The sequence below is a fragment of the Zerene cesonia genome, unplaced genomic scaffold (assembly GCF_012273895.1).
Source record: "Zerene cesonia ecotype Mississippi unplaced genomic scaffold, Zerene_cesonia_1.1 Zces_u014, whole genome shotgun sequence".
In the NCBI taxonomy this organism is placed as follows: Eukaryota; Metazoa; Arthropoda; class Insecta; order Lepidoptera; family Pieridae; genus Zerene; species Zerene cesonia.
Genome location: NW_024045144.1, coordinates 31,203 through 47,104, shown reverse-complemented (window position 1 = coordinate 47,104; position 15,902 = coordinate 31,203). Strand labels below are relative to the sequence as shown.

The 15,902-nt window shown below is 39.8% G+C and overlaps 1 protein-coding gene across 1 annotated transcript in view; it reads left to right on the top strand.

Annotated features, from left to right (window-relative positions):
- The window catches only part of LOC119839380 (talin-1), a 50,905-nt gene that overhangs the window by 13,895 nt on the left and 21,108 nt on the right, over positions 1-15,902 (top strand). Inside the window, exons 2-12 of the mRNA XM_038365648.1 lie at positions 7,994-8,077; positions 9,099-9,202; positions 9,733-9,890; positions 10,202-10,357; positions 11,099-11,202; positions 11,687-11,828; positions 12,490-12,681; positions 13,394-13,472; positions 14,035-14,203; positions 14,511-14,683; positions 15,112-15,273. Coding sequence (XP_038221576.1) covers positions 9,755-9,890; positions 10,202-10,357; positions 11,099-11,202; positions 11,687-11,828; positions 12,490-12,681; positions 13,394-13,472; positions 14,035-14,203; positions 14,511-14,683; positions 15,112-15,273 — 1,313 coding nt within the window. The 5' untranslated portion in view covers positions 7,994-8,077; positions 9,099-9,202; positions 9,733-9,754. The remainder of the gene's footprint in view (positions 1-7,993; positions 8,078-9,098; positions 9,203-9,732; positions 9,891-10,201; positions 10,358-11,098; positions 11,203-11,686; positions 11,829-12,489; positions 12,682-13,393; positions 13,473-14,034; positions 14,204-14,510; positions 14,684-15,111; positions 15,274-15,902) is intronic.

Here is a 15,902-nt window from a genome sequence, read left to right as displayed (position 1 = left end):
TATTTATTATACTGTATGTAACATTAAATGAACTATTATTCATGTTTCGATGATACAAGGTGTGCAAGGTTCGATTTCTGTACGCTTCAAAGCAGAAAAAAGATAAATAGATCGTAAAGGGCATGGAGTTCATCAAGTCTACCCTATCACATTAGGATCTCTCTTTCATAAGATTAATCTGTTAATTTGTGAACTGCTTGGTGCCGTATCCCACGATTATGCATCGTTAGTAGTCTTTGATTGAAGGGACACCCCGGGGGCAAATTTGCATTCGATTTGCTCAGACCATTGCGATTTTCTATATCTAGAGTTTGTTATGAAAGAAGCTTGATTGAAAGAACGGTGGGTAGTCGTTTCGATCTGTTTACTGGAGGCTACTTGTTAAGCTATTAATTAGAAAAATAAGAGTTATATGATTTTGTGATTTACATTCACATAATAATTGGCGTGGCACTGGCATGTGGCCATTAATATTGCTAGTAGGATTTAGTTTCAGATTAAAGGTGTATACTTAGGTCTTACATTTATCAACAATTCGGTAAAAAAATTATTTCAATTCCAATCTATACCAATATTATAAAGCTGAAGAGTTTGTTTGGTTGTTTGTTAATTTCAGGAACTACTGGTCCGTTTTGAAAAATTCTTCCAGTTTTAGATAGCCCATTTATTGAGTAAGGTTTTAGGCTATATATGTACCCCGGGGAAGCCGGGGCGGACCGCTAGTTATGTATATAAGGGAAAGGTAGATCCTAAATTCTGTATAGGATTAAATGCCATTCCTTCTTTTGCAATTATTTAACAAATTCCCGTGCCCACTGATAACTTGATAATCTTTGAATTTAGTTAATTTCTTGTGCTCGCATAGTGTGAAATTTTTCCTTCTAAAATAAACAAATGTTCCACGTTTCCCATCGAATATTACGTGACCCCTTTGTGCGAAAAAAAAGCATGCTATTGCAGATTAAGTCGTAGAAAACTTTCACGTCACTCATTAGCTTCTTTGGACCGGCTTAACTCGCCGCGGGGGCGCGTCACGTCCCGCGGCGACGATCGTAACGGGCCAAGTTGATTGATTAGCGATAGCGGACCACCCCACACATTAGTACAGTTTGTTTGACGTTGTTAGCGCGCTGTTTATTCTCTGGATTGGCTATTTGTTAATCGTCGAAGTTAACTCGATATTGATCGATCACTTTATTGGGTTTCACGATTGTCGTTTGCTCCAACGTCTGTGTAGCGCACACATTCGATTGTTTTTTTTTACGTTTGAAAGCTTTTAGTATTGAGAGTTTCTCGTGTTAATCGTCAAATGATGCGCAAATATAATCTCTATATGTATTAAACGTGTCATCTGGTCAGAGTACTTTGCTGTCTATGAAATTGTTAAAATATGCTTTGAATGCGACAAACAAGTACTGGTTGTTTAACCGATAAGAAGCAACGGCCGTGACTAGATATGATCCTAAAATTTTTCAATATAAACATAATTTTTATGTCATTGGACCATATGATTGATAAAGATATGTTATGTTTTACCTTTATTTGCTCTATTATAGTTTATATTACATTTTATACGGATCAATGTACAAGCCTAATTCGTAGTTGTAATTAAATTGATAGCTATGTAATCCGTATAGTTCTTTATATGTGAGTGTTTAACGATCCTTTCATCTCTATAACAACTAAATCACAAAACAAAACTGCACACTCCATAACGAGTAAGATCATTGAATTTCATCGAATTAAGCCCAATCCCACAAAATCACACCCCAGTAACGAATATTATGCTAAAACGTCGACCGTATCCTCCCCAACTGGCCACTCCATGTCCCCTAATTCGCTTATAGAAAACACACTATCCGATTTCCCTCGCTGGCGACTTCCGGCATCCGGTCTTATATCGACTACATCGCGTTTATCGTACGTATTATTTTTATGCGTGCCCATGTTATCTGCGGTATCTTCTGTTGATAAAGCGAGATGATTATTGTCGTTTGGTTCATTGAACTCCGCTTCCATGTTATGTTTTTTATTATTCATGTTCAGTTTAACGCTAAATTCACGATAGAGACAAACATAGTTAACTCATGTTATTTGCAATTTATGATAAGATTTTTTGTTTTAATGCATACAGTAATGATATTAAGTTGCTTTCCGTTTTTGAAATGTATCTGCTTTACTGAGATATACTCCGATGTTGCTTTCCTTCATGCGATTTATCGTTATATTCTTGTGACTATGATTTTCTCAATCTAGTGGGAAAAAAACAGAGAATTATCTGCGGCGATGCCTTGACATCCGATAATGTGTCGCGAACCACGCCCATTTTGGCGTCTGTCTCGCGTCTCACCTCTAGGTTAGAGAAGGACGGGCGCTGAGGCGCCAGACGTGCCGGCGCCGGAGTCATCGATCCCGCCCCAGTGTTGGCGCATGCGCACTGCACGTTTGTGTCAGCACAAACATGCTTGCCGGATTATGGATTATGTAATTAAACTTTTATAGGTCTCGTTTCGTTATGGAGGGGTGGGGCGAGTGGGGGTGATGTTGTTTGAATTGTCATCAATTAATTTAACATAAGACTTTAAAAAAAGGGTTTTTTAATTTTGGCTTTGAGGCTTCTTAACATAATTATGTATCTACCAGATTTTTTATTGTCTACATTGATGTTTTGTCTCTTATTTTAAAACATTATTTGAAGTTAACCGTTACTTTACAGGACGTTTCACAGTTAGGCTCGATCGCCCATTCCACAATACAAATGTCACGTTTCTGAACGTGGCGATTACACTCTACACGTATACGTTTAGTAATATTTTATGTTTTCATTGATAACTTCTCACCCTGAATTATAACCAAAACTGTTCCCAGTGTACGCAGTGTAAGTGGACTTTTGTTACGGAATCGTTGAATATGTAATGCCTCTGTGTATTTTTTTTATATTCATTTTTTATACGCAGATATGATACGCTATCGCGTGAGATATTTCGCTATCTTCACACAAACAGTGCGTCTCCGTAAATAGAAGTTGAAGTACTTCGGTCGATGTAGTTATCGCAATTCGCAAATTGAAATTTTCGTATGCGCTACATTGCATTTCAATATGCACCGTATGCTCATTGACTTTGAATAGATTTACCCTTGTCGATATATCGAAACGACTCTGTGATTTGCAAAAATGTGTTTTATACGATTTGTTATAAGGTCGATTATCGGTTGTGTCCCGTGCGCGGGCCGCTGGCGACGGTGCGTCGTGAGCGTTGCTAGGCAACCGGGTTTGTGGGACACGCGGCGCTGCGTGCCGCAGTCCAGAAACGAGAGAGATTGAAATGTTTTCGCTTAAGATTTGAGTATGTTAAGAAAGTACCATAATTTATATGGATATTTTTATTTTATCTGATACGTTTTATATAGATAGCGTCTTTTTGTTCATAATTATGTACTATTTTAATACTTTTAAAATTCATTCATTATATCCGATATAAACTATCAACTTTTCTTCAGATAAGACAGTTCAATAGTTTACGGCGTGAAATAGAATCCAATACAAACGCATACTAACGTTCTCTCGGGCTTATTCTATAAAAGGACACTGTAGTGTATCTATTTATGTGGCAAATAAAGGGCGGAATTGATGTTTTCTTCTCTTATGATAACTCTAAAAGGGTTCATTCGTTACTCGATGGTCGATACGTACATTACCCTTATTCCCTCTTCAAGCGACTTCGAAAAAAAGGAGGAGGTCAGCAATTGGACTGTATTTTTGAAGCTTTCGATTGGGTGTACCGATTTTGATGATCGTTTTTTTAAATGAAAGCTGGTGCCTCCCGTGTGGCCATTTATATTTGTACTAGTTCTCACAATTTGAAGGCGGCTTTTGTTTATTGTTGATTTATATGCAATTTAAAATACAAAGTTGAATATAAAAGATATTTTTTTTTTATTTTCAAGTAAAAAAATTGTTCTTTTAATAAAATTGTCTCACTTGCTCTTACACAGAGTATACGCAAGGAAATTATTGAATCCTGACGATCCTTATCAGCACAATAAGATAAACTCATGATAATGTCTTCCTCGATAAGTGCACAAAGTTAATGAATTAAATCTCTCCATTTAAAGTGGGTTAGAATCGAGTCTATGGGAATCGGTTACATACAAACATTCAGGTGATGTTATTAATAAGTTTTCGATATATCGCTATACGAAGACATTTCTCATAAAAGTCCCCCATTTTCTATAATATGCTAAACATTTCTAAAACATTAAGTTTCACAGTGTCATAAAAAAATTATCCCGGACGTAAGTGACTCTCGCATGACTTAAAAAACTTTCGTGCGTCCGTTTATCACACGGCCGGGTGAATAAATAACTGCGCTAAAACTAACTGCGCCCCGCGTTTTCACCCGCGTAAGTCCGTATCCCGTAGGAATATCGGGATAAAAATTTGCCTATATGTTATTCCAGTTGTCCAGCTAGCTACGTACCAAATTTCATTGCAATCGGTTCAGTAGTTTTTGCAAGAAAGAGCAACAAACGCACACACATCCTTACAAACTTTCGCATTTATAATATTAGTAAGATTAGTAAGATAAGACAAGATAGGATTATAGTAGGATTCAAAGACAAAGGAAATAAAAGCCTAAAACCGATATACACACAATGTATCCCTTCACCGTTTCAAGCAGTCGTGATGTGCTAACGTGCAGATAAATTGAATAATCAATTTAAATAAACTGCAGTATGTGTGTAGGTGTCATAGAACATTTTACACACGACATAAGTGAATAATTTAGCGATATTAACGCCCATCTGTTTACGAATATAGCTTTCTAGGCATCGCGGAAGGGTGTGTGACGTTTTTATTATAAACACTCGACGTGCGCACCCTCTGACGTGTAGTTAAACGGGCAGAGATAATTCGGTGCTGTGAAGCGTGAACGTGTCTGTATGTTTAGTGGTCGGCGGATAAGTGTTCTTGCAATGTTTTTATCGGGATCGAGGCGGTATGACACTGGTGAAATGTCGAAATAAAAATTAATGTATGTAGTTAAAAAACTAAAAAACACACTTTAAGTGATGATTTTTTGTTGTCTCACTTGCACATACGCAGGGGAAGTTAGAAACTGGCGGTGATGATTAGGATACTAAGATAACGTCATGACACAAATGTATTATCACCGATCCTTGATAAGGGTGCCGAGTTTGAATGAAATCTGTCCGTTTGAAGTGAATCAGAAGATGGAGACTAAAGGAGTCTTTTACATATAAACGTACAGGTGAAGCTAGTAAAAACGTGTTAGGACCCGCGATTGGGATTTCGACTATCACTATATTTGTTACTAGCTGTTCGCTCCGACTTCGCCTCAGGTACATATATCGCGTATGTCACTCAGTGAAGTTGCAGCTTTCTAATAGTGAAAGTATTTTTGAAATCGGTCCAGCGGTTTTTGCGTGAAAACGAAAAATACAAAAGTTTTTTCTCTAAAACATTACTGAAGATGATATTTTCAAGTCGCTACATCGCGTGTGATGCAGCAACCAGTAGTTACATGACATTAATAAACTGAAGCGTCTTCAAATTGTCACAACTAGACCAAATATGCCGAGACCATTATGATAGCTACAGTATGGCTAGCTAGTGTATATCTCTCGTCAATACACAAGCCGAGAAATTACAACCAAGCACCGTAAAGTTTAATTAGACATGGCCCCCACACCACCACTCTTCACCGTTAAACTTTCATCGCGCCCGTGCATCATCCCCTAACGTGGCACTCAACAGGTTTTTCACTATTTTATTGCGTACGTCGCGAGTGTCAATCCCATTTCGATATTAAAATTCCGCCGGGGGCCGTTGGGACGACACTTATGCAAAATCGACGGCCATAATCCGCCCTGGTTATTGCTGTGGTCCTTTTAAATGAATTTCCAGCGACGCATTGGACTCGAGACCCTCGGTTCGGGCAATGTATGCACGATATAAACTGCGGTTTTACTGCGGCGTGCTCGATTATTTGATTTTAAGTGAGCCGTTTGTGATTTAATTGCGTTTCTCGGTTATTGAGTGTTAGCTGTTCGCCCCGGCTCCGCCCGTGCTAGAGGAACAGCCAATGTCACACAGTGAAGATGCAGCTTTCTAACGGTGAAAGAATTTTTCAAATCGATTCATTGGTTTTTCCGTGAAATCGTTGGAAAAATATCCTAATTATCATTTCTGTTATTGCAAAACGTTAAAATTTATATTTCTATCTTATAAATTTTCATAGATATTTTGTAAATAAAATATAATAGTTTAAAAAAACTATAAAACACGCTTTAACAAAAATCATATTTTGCAAATTGAAAACTGGAATAATTTTATCAAATTAGTGTATTGTCATCGGTCCTCAATAAATCTACAAAGTTTGAACGAAATCTGGCCGTTTAAAGTGGGTCAAAATCGCACCCAAAGAAGTCAGTTACAAACAAACAAACATACAAACAAACAAACATACAAACAAACAAACATACAAACAAACAAACATACAAACAAACAAACATACAAACAAACAAACATACAGGTGAAGCTAATAAAAAGCGTGTAAAAAAGTACTGTCATTAGAAAATATTGCATACGGCGGCATATTGCCACGGGCATAGCTACGCTAGGGTCTGTAGTATTTTCCACAATGCGTGTGGAAATAGCGAATGTCTATAACTTGCAGTCTCCATCCATTAGTTGTTATTTACCAACTAATTACGCCGTGTGTTGGTGTGACGAAACGGTCGTCGGTTTGTCTATTTCGAGAAAAACACTTGCGTTAGTTTTATTTACGTGGTTTTGTTATCAAAGCCCGCTATTTTATTTTGTTTTCCTTTGCGTAATTACTTGTTACCAATACGTGATTTGTTGTTTGTTGATATGTGTCGATGTAAACACGTTGTTTTTGTTACAAAAAATTAATTTAAACATTTAAATTTAATTAATTTTCTTTATATATATTGATCCATTGTTCCATTAGAGCAAGTAAGGCAATTTAGTTGATTCTGTCATTGACATATTACACGCATTTAAATTGTAATATTTCATGCAGTAGGTGAGCAATAGACATAGATTATTATAAAGGGAAACTCATAGTTGTGTTTGTTCGTAACGTTTTCACGCATAAATAACACGCACACACACACACACACACACAACACTAATACGTACTCAATTTTCATGAAACCAGGTGTTACGAAAAATGTCCTATTAATAATACCTATATCATATTTTAATCAACAAACCAATTTAATTTAAAGACTAATAAACGTATGATTTAATGTATAAATATAGCGTATTGTCTCATATTGATGAGCGAAATCTGCGCGTGAGTCACCGCGCACGCGCATCTGTCGGTGTTTCTTTTTTTTTTTTGTTATGTTGTTATTTTTATTTTATTTTTAATCTCATCCGCCCGGCTTCCGCGTCCGGGATATTTACGCGGCCGCCTCTGTGCGTGTGACGGATGAGTTCTAACTCAAACTCAAACTCGCGTCGTAGCGAGCATGCGATGTGCTAATTAATTTGATCCATTCGTATTTTTACTTATATGAATAGAGATTTTTAGTTACATCCATACATCCATCCATAGTTACATTACACATTCACGTTTATAATATCAGTATGATAGTACTTAAGGATCACGTACGAATATATCTAACGAAATGGGGTAATCATTTTTTAAATTGGTCCAGTAGTTACGGCGATGCGCGTTGAAACAAACAAACAAACTCTTCAGCTTCACATTATTATTGAAGATTTTCAAACAGAGATTACGATCTCAATTTGTTGTACACACATTCATTAAATTTGGCCTGAACCCTTATAGGAGGCCTGTGTCCCAGCAGTGGGAACATATATGGGCTGATGATGACATTCATTAACAGTTTTTTTCTTAGGATTACGATTTCTTAACTATACGGTTTATTTAGTTATATACTGAATCCTATTGATACAGAAATAATAAATTTTCAGGTGGCAAGCGAGCCCGCACCGCAAACGCAATCGCCCGCGTGACTGCAGCCGCCGTCGGACGAGCGGAATCGGCTGATTGACACTGTACGTATGAACATGTAATACCTAGAACCTAGTAATAAAAATAAACAAATCCAGGTTCTCAGTTTGTTAATAGGAGTCGAGGATGGCGTAGGCACGTATTGGGCCAGCTCGCACCGGGGAAGTACCAGTACGCAGTAGCATGCTAGTGTGTGTGTGTGGGGGGGGGGGAAGCCGGACGCACGTTTCCTTTACCTCGCGCTTCTATAGACAGGTTTCTTGGTGAAATAGTAATCTGGGTTCGAAAAAAGCCTCGGCTGACACAGAAGACTGATCGACTGCATTGTATTTTAAAGTGAAAGCTATCAGCTAAACTCCTCTGCACCAAGAGGGGTTACAAAATTAATATTATTTAAATTTTGTGGTCATTTTTTCAGAATTTTTAATTGCATTATTTTAAGTTGCTTAAAAAAAGAGGAAGTTATCTATTGTACTGTATTTTTTGTTTGATAGATTTTTTATTAATTTTTTGGGGTGAACAAATTTTGATGATTCTTTTCTTATTTGTAAGCTGATGCCTCCGACATGGTACCCTTTAAATTTGCTCTAGTTCTGTTTTGTATGATTTGCGGGTGGTTTAGGTGGTTTAGCGGGTGGTTTTATTGTGGGAGTCGAGCACGCTTCGGCACGAATTGGGCCAGCTCGCACCGGGGAAGTACCACACCCCCACAGAAAACCGGCGTGAAATAGTGGCATGCCACTGTGTTTCGTACGGTGAGTGGGGGAGCCGGAGGCCCATTTCCTTTTCCTCACCCGTCCCAGTCCATTCCATCTTTCCAGTCGTTAATCCTTTCCTTTTCCTTTACCCCTTAAAAGCGGGCAACACCTTCGCAGAGGCACAACCTTTGCGAATGTTCATGGGCGGTGGTGATCGCTTACCATCAGGCGAACCACTCGCCCAGTTGCCCGCTATGACATAAAAAAAAAAAAAGTTTTTTTGCAGCTGTTGTTATTGTACAATGTTTTTTTTTTATTTTCAATTTAGTCAACCCTACGAAGTTATTCACGGCGTCCCAAATTCCAGGACACAAATACCCATCGCCAGAGGCATCACTCGTTCAGCGGTCCCAGCGGGGACGGGCCCCCGCGCGGCCTCCTGCAGCTACCTCGCACAGCATCTATACACAGGTGTGTTTGTTTACACTTCAACGAGTTTTTTTTTTTATCCAACATAATTCTCTTATGCAAATAGGTCAATAAAGTCAATCTTATTATTCTGATTAGGATCGCCAGGATGAAACAATTTCCTTACTTATACAGTGTGCACTAGAGCAAGTGAGCCAATTTTAGATAATTCTATCAATAAGGCATGTTTTTTTTGTTTTTTTTAACTTATATAGGTCATTTATCGTAATTGAAATAATATAAACTATCGTATCTTTTTAAATAGATCAAGCTGCACATGACGTGTAAATTGATTAAAATCGGTTGAGTAGTTTCAGAGTTTATTTATATATATATATTAGGATTAAGATATGTATTTATATTGGAATACATACATCTTCTGCACAGACACACACAGATACATACAGCTGTAGCTGTGTTATATGCATCACACTCAAAGAATAAAATGTAATTTACTAGCGAAAAATAAAAGTTTATATTCATGTCAATGTCACTGTGACGATGATAAATAATCGCTTTATGCCATATTCCAGACCGCGATCACAGCACAACAGAATGTCGTCACTGTCGCTCAAGATCTCCATAGAGGGCGGGAAAGTGGTGAAGACCATACAGTTCGACCCGTCTAGCACGGTGTACGACGCCTGCCGGATCATACGCGAGAAGATACTGGAGGCGAACACTAATGACGGTGAGTCGGCTGGCCGCCAGTGAAAGAGACGGGTGTACGGTTTCGTTTGGTGGTGGGAAAGAGATAGCATGAGCAGAACAGACGGCGTTTGGGGTATATGCGTGCAGAGCTAACAGTAGTCTAGTATCACTTCATAGTATAAAACAAAGTCGCTTTCCACCGTCTGTGTGGCTGTGTGCCTAGATCTTTAAAATTGTTGTTTAAGTCATTTTTATTCAGTCCTCGCAACTTTGGTAGATTACAAAAACTAAAATATACAGATAAGACAGACGGACAGTATGAAATAAATAGCGAATAATTCCTCCCGCCAGCCAAAGAGTACGGGCTGTTCCTCGCCTCCGAGGAGGACAACAAGAAGGGCATCTGGCTGGAGGCGTCCAGGAGCCTGGACTACTACATGCTGCGGAACGGCGACCTGCTCGAGTACAACAAGAAGACGAGGAACCTGCGCGTTCGGATGCTGGACGGTGAGTAACTGCAGCCACGTCAACAAACTCATAAACATTTCCTCATCATCAGCCCATATATGTTCCCACTGCTGGGACACAGGCCTCCTATGAGGGTTAAACATTTATAAAGGCATAAAGACTTATCTAAATATATATAACTCACAGATGACTGACAGACTGACTTACATAGTGATCTATCAAGAGCTGAAATTTGGCATGCAGATAGATGTTATGACGGAGTATCCGCCATGAAAAGATTCTGTTAAATTCTACCATTTGTACCATGAAAACTTATTGAGACCGCTCGGGCGAAGCCGGGCAGCAGCTAGTTTATTTTATAAGACTCCTCGCCTTATTATAACACAGTTGTAACATTTACCACCGGTTCCGAAAACAGTTTGTCCAGAGAAGATCCGGCAACAAACTCTGTAAATGGTATCGTATCTGTATCGGAGGCAACAGTTTTCCGAAAAAAAAGCGATCATCAAAATCAGTTCACCCAGTAAAAAGTTATGAAATAACAAAAACAAAGAAATGCACTCGGTATGATAACCTCCTAATTTTTTTTGAAGTCGGTTCAAAGGTTTAGATTATGATACGACTCGCGAGGTTTCTAATAAATCTATCTAAAACGATTCAGTAAACAATTTCCAGATTTAGTTCTCTATTTTTATGGTAAATGCTTTTATATGCTTGATCATGAAAAACACACACAATGTTTTTATCTTTATGTTGTTTGATTGTTTGTTCGATGATCAGGTACGGTGAAGACGCTACTGGTTGACGACAGCCAAGTGGTGGCGAACCTCATGGTGGTGATATGCACCAAGATCGGCATCACCAACTATGATGAATACGGATTGGTGAGTTGGTGATGTGTTTCTGTTTTATTTATTAGATACATAGATAGACAAACAGGTTATTCAAAGAACACTAAAAATACACGACAATTACAATATAAAAAAGCAATTTAGACAAAACAAAAGGGATACCCAGAGGAAGAAAAAGGACAGACACAAATGCGATTTTATTTTTTTCTATGGTGAGTTTGTTTAGTTACTTTTGTGTCCATACAAATAAATAAATGTGTATCATTCAGTTCTCTGTTCTCTTCTCTCTTCAGTTGCTACAGAGAAGAGCCGGCAAGAAACTTTGTAGTTGCTCTTTTAAAATAATATCAATTTTTCATTTTAATTCTACACAATATGTAATATGTTCATAAAAATGATGCCAAAGGACTGTCTTGCGATTCTTAAGCGTCAACATTCCATGAATTTTCATCTTCCATTCATCCATGAATGTTATAGCAGCATTCAATTCAATTCAATTCTGTTTTTTTTTCATCAGGTGCGAGAAGAGCAGAAGGAAGAGGCGGATCCATGTGAGAAGCCCAACTACGGCACGCTGACGCTGCGCCGGCGGCACCACGAGAAGGAGCGCGACGCCAAGATGGAGCAGCTGAGGAAGAAGCTGCGGACTGATGATGAAGGTGGGTGGAAGGTGGGACCTACAAAAGGTCACCTAGTGGGGTATGGGGCAGATGCTATGCTTCCGTTTCGATCCGATCTTTATGGAAACGTTGGTGGTCAGATGTCTGTGCCCTGTCGGACCGATCTCTGCGCAATCGCGTTGACCACTAAGGGGACGGTCGAATGAGAATGGATAGATTGAAAGGTGGAAAATGAAATTGGGCGAAAATTCTGAACGAAAAGGGGGAGATATAAGTTTTGAGTAGAATAAGGTTTTTTTAAATAATTATTACCTCCAAAATCGATAACTTTGACTTATAATTGAATCCTTGAAAACGTAAGCTACATTATTATATTTGTTTTTCTCATCTATGTTCAATAGAATACATTATATGTTAGGCATGGCAAAAGTGAAGTGTAAATTTGACGGTATTATTTTTTAGCTGTGCTCTCAGGGAATATATATTTTGTATCGCATGCTTTACTGAAACTGGAAACCAACAAGCATGATAACGATATATGTGTGTTGACCGTCAAGTCTTTCTTCTTTTTTTGGTTTTGCTCATCACTTTGGACTGGGTGAAACTATTTGCATGATTCTTCTATTCACCAATAATAATTCTTACCCACGATGGAGAAGTTAGTGTAGTACACGATTTCATTCTGGTTCTCCCCGCACAGTGAACTGGGTGGAGCCGTCGAAGACGCTCCGCGAGCAGGGCGTGGACGCGGCGGAGACGCTGCTGCTGCGGCGGAAGCTGTTCTTCTCCGACCGCAACGTGGACTCGCGCGACCCCGTGCAGCTCAACCTGCTCTACGTGCAGGCGCGCGACGCCATCCTCGACGGCACGCACCCCGTCACGCAGGACAAGGGTGAGTTGGACGGGGGGAGGGGAGGGGAGGGGAGGAGGTGGAGTAGGCGTGCAGATGGATTGCCGACTTGAAATTGGAAAGGGATTAAGAAAGAGTTGATTGAGAAGAACAAAGGAAAGGACTGGGGAGGGTAAGGGGAAAGATATGGGCCTGCGGCTCCCCCACTCACCGAATGAAACACAGTAGCGTGCTACTATTTCACGCCGGTATTTGTGGGGGTCTGGTACTTTCCCGGTGCGAGCTGCCCGATTCCTGCCGAAGCGTGGTCCTTCATACAAAATGCTTGTCGATAGGCTGCCCTGCAAAATGTATGTCAGCGAAGTCGCTCGTGATGGGAGAGAAATAAGGGTTATTTTTTAATTATGAATTTATTTTAAATAATATATTAATCAACTTGTAAGTTTAGTCGGCAATCGGCCTAGAATCAGATTTGTATTATGAAATACTTAATAATATGCAATGAAAAGCGCTGATATTCAGCCTAAGCTAATTTAAGACATCCTGGGTGGGTACTTTCGACGTCTTAAAGCATTAGTTCTTCCGGAGAATAAGACAGAACTATATAGATACAGCGCCATCACCTCTCCACATTGAAACTGCTTCTGACTGTTAAGACGACTCTAACCCAGAGCAAGATTTAATCCATAACATTATCCAAGGATGAAGATATTTTTTCAGAATAACCATATAATTAATATTAATTCTATTTCAGCTTGCGAATTCGCTGGCATCCAGTGTCAGATACAATTCGGGGACCATCGGGAGGACAAACACACGCCGGGCTTCTTGGAGTGAGTGTTTACTGTTAAGAAAAACTATTGGGATAGTCATCAGTATTGTTAGGCAGAGTTCCATACCCAAAGGGGAAATGGCACCCTATAACTAAGACAATTATTATCAAATTTTAAGTGTATTTTCGTCCCTTTTGACGAGAATTGTTTTTTACAAGGTGGTTAAAGTGGAAACACTTGAACATTAGGATTTAAGCCATTTACGCCTGAAGAGTGTTCTATATTCTGCCTCTTATTTCTGCTTTGCTCACTGCTGGGACACGAACTTCCTATGAGGGTTCAGGCCATAATCCACCACGCTGGTGAAGTGCGGGTTGGCACATTCTCGGACATGCCGGTTTGCTCACGATATTTTCGTTTCAAGCAGTGGTGATGTTATCCACATGCGCAGATAATTTGAAAAATCTAGACCAGGATCATACCTATCTTCACGAGAAATTTAACTTAATTTCAATTAATAACCTGATAAATAAGTCAACCTATTTTGTATAACGTGTATTGCAATGTGAGATGGTGCGGTACGCGAAGTGAACAGTGTAAATAACGAGCCAACACCCGTCAGCCTGAAGGAGTTCCTGCCGGCGTCGTACGTGAAGGTGAAGGGCGTGGAGAAGAAGGTGTTCAAGGAGCACCGGAAGCACGCCGGCCTCAGCGAGCTGGACGCCAAGGTGCTGTACACCAAGAGCGCGCGGGACCTGCCTACCTACGGCGTCGCCTTCTTCCTCGTCAAGGTGGGTCTCAGTGGGCTGATTATGTCTTTCACATTGGGAAACAGATATCAGGGTCGTTTTGGTTTTTGCCATGTTTTCTTTCGAACCAACTATTATGTTAACCGATTTTTATGATTTTTTTATTTTTTATTTGAAAGCTGGTTCCTATGGGGTGGTCCCATTTAAATTTGGTCTAGTTATGACACTTACTTTTCTATTAAAAATAATTATTGTCATTCCATTTCTAATTGGTTATATCATATATCACAGCATTCGTTCGCACAGTGCTATAGTATATCTCTCACTGATTGACGCATCTGCCGTGCAGGAGAAGATGAAGGGCAAGAACAAGCTGGTGCCCCGGCTGCTCGGCGTGACCAAGGACTCGGTGCTGCGGCTGGACGAGCGCACCAAGGAGACACTGCAGACCTGGCCGCTCACCACCGTGCGCCGCTGGTGCGCCAGCCCCAACACCTTCACGCTCGACTTCGGCGACTACAGGTGAGCCCTGTGGTGGAAGTGTGCTGTAGGTGTAGGTGTAGCACCTAACTCGGGCAACATTGAGTTGGTATCGTTTATGGAAGCTCTGGGATCATAGACAACGTATATGCTATTTTTTCGTTAAAATTATCAAAATGATGAATACGTAGCACAGTATTATCTCTGAAAGCCAAGAAGTTTCCGACGCTCAATAAAAATTTCCCACATTGAGAATCGTCAATGAAGAGAAAGGAAGGACGATGGAGGATGGAGGAAAATCCATAGAATGTTTTGCTTAAGAACCACATGTCAGTTTTTTGCTATCCGAGCCGGCAGTAAATATTAAAACTAAGTAATTACGATTCAAAAGTGCTTCTAGAAGAAGTCCAATGGAATAAATAAATGTTTTGAGCTTAAATAACCCCGGGTGGCCATCTCCCCTCCCGCAGCGACCAGTACTACTCGGTGCAGACGACGGAGGCCGAGCAGATACTGCAGGTGATAGCCGGCTACATCGACATCATAGTGCGCCGGCGCCGCGCCGCCGACCACCTCGGCCGCGACGCCAGCGAGGGCTCCGCCCTGCTCGAGGACTCCGTCGCGCCCTCCAAGTGAGCACGCACACGCACACGCACATGCACATGTATATAGTAGCACACGCGGTTATAGTTATACCTTGTGTGCATGGTAGTACTTGCATGTACTAGCATGCACAAAAGGTACACGTACAGCGACACGGACACACACGTAATAAACGGTCGCACGTTACAAACGCACGCGCAGACTAACGAATTTTTTTTATTTATACAGGTTCAAATGTACGAAAAACACACTAACAGTATTCATATATACTTTCAAATACTTGCTCACACATGTTCGCGCGCGTACACACACACACGCACACACACGCACGCACACACATAGAGATTAACATATGTACGTGTGTGTGTATTTTCTTTACAATAATCATACACACACGACAAATTCATATTACGTATAAGATACATGGGCAAGCACATCCATTCACACATACATCAGATGCACGGATGCAATCACTACACTATATGCTTTAGGATTTCTTTTTAAATTATAAAATTAAAATTTTTTTCAATAAATATACATCAGTCACATTAACTTTTAGTATGCAAATATAATGTACATACGTAATAGTCCAAGAAAATGGGTAGGGTAAATGCGAATTTGAGATTAAAACTTGAATTTTTGATATAATTTACTTTGA